Consider the following 5,698-nt stretch of genomic DNA (forward strand, 5'->3'; position numbering starts at 1 on the left):
CCTGTGCTTTGGCTTTCAGTGACAGCTCTGTCACTTGAGGGATCAAATCCTGAACAGCTGCTGTTCAAACTGTTTTTCAGGCTCAGTGCTCTTTACGCTGGTGTAAAATACTCCATACGTGAAGTATTGTCCTTACTTACAGGTGTTAACAAAGCAATGCCCTGTTGCTCATCAAACCCAATGATGGAGGTGCCGTAGGCATGTTACGGTGCTGAAGTCAAGCCTAAGGACAGCTCAGTGCCTCGCGTGTTCCTTGCGATTTACTGGAGTGGTGTTTAGGCAGCGGTGAGACTAACACAAAAAGACAGTAGTGAGCCTGGCCTTGGAGCTCTTTTCTCTTTTATTTTCCTCTCTTGGAATCTGTCAGAAAGGGTGGTAAGCCACGAACCACTAATTTCATGAAGCTACTTTGGCCCTATCAGGGTTATTATTCTAAATATCGGTGTATATGTGTATGTGCGTGTATCATCCTATCCACAACAATGCATGAAAACAGCTGTTAACTACCAATAACGTACAGAATGCTGCTGATTTTTTTTCCTTGGTGAGGAAATGATGTTATTGATTGGTGGGTATTTACATTTCTGTTAATTAATTCAGTTTTCCAAAATTCTAGGGAATTTAGAGGTTGTCAGCCAAGAGTCTATCCATCTGGTCAGGCCAGTGAGCGCACAGTGTCGTTTCCTTGGGAGGAAGACATTCACAACAGGTGTATTTATTCTTACTGTTGCTGTTTATTTGAAAGCGTGTCGGAGTTCTTGGAGCAGAGCCCTGTTGCTCAGGAGAGGTACAAACAGGTAACTGCGAGACTGTCCTAGTCCCGAGCGCTGTCACCCCATGGACAGCTTTCATCTACAGCAGGTCTGTCGCTTTAATAGCCAGGGGAGGTATTGCTGTTGTTTTGGAGGTGGGTTGGGTCAGCGTGTTGGGAGCGTGTCCCCAGCGTAATAACAATCTCTGGTATTTTCATTTCAACCGTGTAAAAAAGGCGACTTCAAAGAGAGCAGCAAAATCACTGGCTCACCTCATAACTTTTTTTTTTCCCCCCTTTTGGAGTCAGCTGAAAGGACTTCCTCTTATTCCTGTTTGTTTTACCAGGAAGGTTACAAGAAGAGATCCTACAGCTGACTGATTAGTGATTCCAGCAGAGGGGTGGAGACTAAAAATGTCAAAAATTACTACAGAACTTCTTCTGGAAAGAGCAGTTCCAAGATCCACGAGGCTCCGAAAGATCGAGACGCTGAAGTAAGTGCAGACAGGCCCATGGAAAATTCCAGCCGAATTCAGCCTGGGTGATCCTTTTTTTGTCTTTCTTCCCCTAAGCGTTTTTACTGGAAAAAGAGAGACGGTTACAAAGCACAGAACGGGAGATGGCATTCTCGGTGCAGGATCAGTGAGGGCTAGTGGAACTGCGTTCACTAGATAGGTTATCAGCAGTTACCACCTCTTTTCACCGTTTATGCTGTATATATATGCTGCCACGTTCTTTCTGTAAAACTGCTTAAGGCTGGATCCTGATTTCCTAACCCTAAGATGTAGTCCCTACCCCCAAAACACTGCTGTCTTTGCTAGCAATTGCTTAATGTGAATAAGAGAATCTCTTCTGGCCTGGATTTTAGAGGGTTTTAAAAATATTTTTGGTATTATTTCCCCTCCCTTTTCCTCTCCCTCCATCACTTTCCATCTCCTCTAAATCCAATTATGTTAGTACCTCAAACATTGCAGAGAGGGAGAATAAACTCTGACACACTTAGAAACCACTAAAACCATTTTTTTTGCTCAGATCCTTAACAGAGGTAATTGAAAATATGTGTCTTTCCAAATGTTTAATACAGTGGAATTTTGCTATTCCAGAACTGGTCAATCCAAGTGACTCAACTAGCCAATTTCTGTCTGGCACCTTTGTTGTTTTTATTGCTGGTTTCTTATTTACTCTTTAAAGTTATTTCTTTTACTTTGTCTTGTGCTAAAATAATTGTTTTTAGAGAGAAACCCAAAAGTTTATCTGAAGAGTATAGGCTGCAGTAATCTGGGTAACAGAGTGATGCTGAGGTGTTTGAAGTAGGGAATTTCTAGAGCGTGGCTTTTTCCATGCAGCTTCGTACCGTGATTTTGAAGTGTTATATTTCCGAAAGGCCATTTGGGGAACAGTGTGTTGAGTTTCTCCCCAAAATGACACAGTAGTCACTCAGCTTTGCAGCCAGCTGAATTCTGTTCAACCTTTCTTACATGCTTTGACTGGCTGGTTAGGCTTCTGAGATGACAAGTGAAGGAGAAGTGGTCTTGCTTCCTAATTTTATTATTTACCTCATTTCTTCACACTTCATTTATATTTAGAAGGCCTTTTTTAACTAATCATTAGAGATGGAGATTCTGTTTGTTAAAGGAACTCAGGCTTGTGTCCTCAAGAGATGTTGGCTGCCAGGACTAGAAGCTCCCTTTGGAGCTCAACTAAATGATCTAATCAAATCTAAATGACCCTTCTTATAATACGCAGTTTTCACTTTCAGAGAAGGGGTATTTTTTTTCCCCTCACAAATATTGTACCACTTCCTCTTCTGTTTTTGTGGCAGCCTTGGGATTTTGTTAGGTAGATTTCCATATTTGCCATTGGAAGTTTTTGCAGCAAAAGTCACTGTAAAAGAAATGGAAAAATCACTTTTTTGTGAAGTTAGTTCTTTGAAAACGGCCAAATGATTTGGGGACCTACTCTGCACTTGGCCTGCACTTAACTTCTGATGCAGAGAAGAAGTTTTGAGCCAGATCAGCAAACTGATCCAATTTGCCACATCGTCGTGTGAGTGCAAGTGTCAGCATGAAGTGAGGGGGAGGACAGGACTAGACTTTTGGAATCACCGTAGTCTTATATTGCTTACACCAGTGGTGAGATGGTGATTTCAAAAAAAATGAGTGAAATAATGAATCTAGTGCATTCTGTGGACAGGGCAGACTGATGGTGTAGTGAATAAGTGGCTTGTATTGCCACAGCTTGTTTTGTTGAATTTACGTTGCAAAGGAATAAAATATTAAAATTCTTGGAGGTGTAGTAATTTTTTTCTACGAACAAGAACTTTTCCGGTGATTCACTGCTCACAGCCAGCTCTGTTACCCATCGGAGGTTTATCTGGATTGCAGGTTAATTGTACTGCAAATACTGTGGTAGACTTGAGTCTCTGATGGTGTCTGTTAGCTCAGACACAGCATCTTTTCCACGTATGTGTGCTTGCAGTCCAGAACGCTGCAGACAAGAAAAAGCAGGTTTGGTCAGATTTACCCAGTGAGTCGTGCTAGACTGAGAGGTGCCGCAGGTGGGACCTCGTATCCTGTGAAAGTCAGCGCTTGTTTTTCCAATGAACTGCAAATGGTTCATGTTCGCTTTTGTTTTCAGCCTGTCCAAGCTGCAGTTGAAGACTGGAGACTTGGACCCGCGTTTGTTTTCCCGTCTGAGGCATCTGCAGAAACTAGATCTCTCTGATAATTTACTGGACAAATTTCCCAACAGTCTAACCCTGCCTGATCTGCGTGTCCTAAACTGCAACAACAACAAACTGGAAGATGTAACTGCTCTGAAACAGTTCCCCCTGCTCGAGGAGCTAACCTACGAGAACAATGTGTACTTGACAGTGAGTTACCTTCCATCCTTACAAGCTAAGCATTAAATAGAGGGGGAAACAAAGAGCAGTTGTGCCTAGTTCTTATACATTGCTCTTAGGCAGCAAGTGTTAGGGCAACTGAGAAAGCAGCCAGTCTTTTTGCACCCCTTCACCAGTTTGTGCCACTGTTTCCCAATCTGCAGAAGTGACTTGCCCCAAACCACCCAGATAATAAAATCTGGGTATCTTGAACTCCTGATTCTCGAGGCCAGAGTCCCATCTTAGGTAGCTTATCAGGCAGGATATCTTATGCTCATGCTTGTGTAAAATATAGTAATGACTGTGTAGAAATGTCCTTCTTGGACAATAAGAGCCATCTTGTTTGAGCTTTGGAGAACAAGTCTGATGAGGAGCGGCTGAGGGAACTGGGGTTGTTTAGCCTGGAGAAAAGGAGGCTGAGGGGAGACCTCATCGCTCTCTACAACCACCTGAAAGGAGGCTGTAGCGAGGTGGGGGTTGGTCTCTTCTCCCAAGTAACTGGCGACAGGACGAGAGGAAATGGCCTCAAGTTGGGCCAGGGGAGGTTTAGATTGGACGTGAGGAAAAATGTCTTTACTGAAAGAGTGGTGAAACATTGGAACAGGCTGCCCAGGGAAGTGGTTGAGTCACCATCCCTGAGGGCATTTAAAAGACGTGTAGATGAGGCGCTTAGGGACATGGTTTAGTGGGCATGGGGGTGTTGGGTCGACGGTTGGACTCGATGATCTTAGAGGTCTCTTCCAACCTTAATGATTCTGTGATTCTTATATGTTAGTTTTAGTGCCCCTTGTGCTCTGGAAGAGCAGACTTGGTGCTCTGATGAGGGGTTAAACTTGGTGACTAGTCTAGTTTAGGTTTTCTGACTTCTCCCAAGAGGCTCTGCTGCCTGTTCAGTTTAAGCATCCAAAACTGTAATTTTACTTGTGCTTTAAACTGGCATCAGCCACCACCGCTGTCCCCAGATGCTTATTTGCTCTTGCATGCTGGCAGAAGTATATGTGTGGCTGTATGGTGAACTGGATGGGGGAACTGGTCTGACCTAAAACGCACGTGACCCAAAGAAGCCCTGCTGGTATTCATTTACTGTAGGCAGGGCAGGCCTTCCTCTGCATTAGATGCTCACTCAGAGTTAAAGGATGTGAACAGAATACCCCGCATTGCACTCGGGCAGGAGCAGATGAGCCTGGTTACACCGCCACCACCTTGTGTTGGATGGTAGTACTGCATAAGTGTGAGGCAGGTCTTTCGTCTGCAGTTTAAGATCCCGACTCATAGGAGAACGTTAATTTACAATTAAAAAGTGATATTCAAGTCGGAAATGCTGAGAAGATTTTATGAAATGGCTTTTCCTGACTAAATATATTCTTCTCATCCTTGGGGGTATTTTAATAAAGGACTAAAGCTAGAGCAAGTACCACGTGTACAATTTTTGTCGCTCTGATGTCTTCTCTTTCTAGCTCAACGATGACTATAAAGTAATGTTTCTTTTGCAAAATCTTCGGCTACTCAATGGCAAGGATATAACCAAACTGGCTAATCATGTGAGGCGTGTCAATAGCCGTAAGCTCACCAGCAAGGTAAGACGTGTGATATTTTCTTAATCTCTAAACACCTGAGAAGTAACTAAATACTGTGCTCAGTTTAATGACAGAGTTGCAAACAAGCATCAAATGGTTAACAATAATTCTGGTATGATCTGAGCACAGCCCACAGTATGGGCCACCTAGTAAATGTCTTACTGCTGCTTTCTCTGGTCACTGCTTGCATTTGCTCTACCTGTTCTGTGTAGCCAACTTCTGCCTTCTGTTTAAGTCACAGGAACAGGGCCGACAAGGTCTGTGTCTGACCCTCTAGTTTTTCAGATCACTCCAATCATCATTTGTGCTGGTTTTGACTGGGGTAGAATTAATTTTCTTCACAGTAGCTAGGATGGGGCTGTGGTTTGGATTTGTGCTGAAAACAGTGTTGATAACACAGGAATGGTTTCATTACTGCTGAGCAGTGCTGACACACAGTCAAGGCCTTTTCTGCTCCTCACCCCATCCCACCAGCGAGCAGGCTGGGGG

General features: G+C 43.6%; 1 protein-coding gene across 2 annotated transcripts in view; it reads left to right on the forward strand.

Moving 5' to 3' along the window:
• The first annotated feature begins 621 nt into the window (after nt 1-621).
• Nucleotides 622-5,698, forward strand: part of LRWD1 (leucine-rich repeats and WD repeat domain containing 1) — a 16,262-nt gene continuing 11,185 nt past the window's right edge. The window contains exons 1-4 of one of the 2 annotated variants that reach the window (XM_009319295.1): nt 622-797; nt 1,099-1,245; nt 3,389-3,623; nt 5,090-5,209. In XM_009319295.1, coding sequence (XP_009317570.1) covers nt 1,166-1,245; nt 3,389-3,623; nt 5,090-5,209 — 435 coding nt within the window. In that variant the 5' untranslated portion in view covers nt 622-797; nt 1,099-1,165. Of the gene's footprint in view, nt 798-1,048; nt 1,246-3,388; nt 3,624-5,089; nt 5,210-5,698 lie in introns of those variants that run through there. The other variant, XM_009319294.1, reaches the window with a different exon arrangement.

This window comes from Pygoscelis adeliae, unplaced genomic scaffold, assembly GCF_000699105.1.
Source record: "Pygoscelis adeliae isolate BGI_AS28 unplaced genomic scaffold, ASM69910v1 Scaffold282, whole genome shotgun sequence".
Lineage (NCBI taxonomy): Eukaryota > Metazoa > Chordata > Aves > Sphenisciformes > Spheniscidae > Pygoscelis > Pygoscelis adeliae.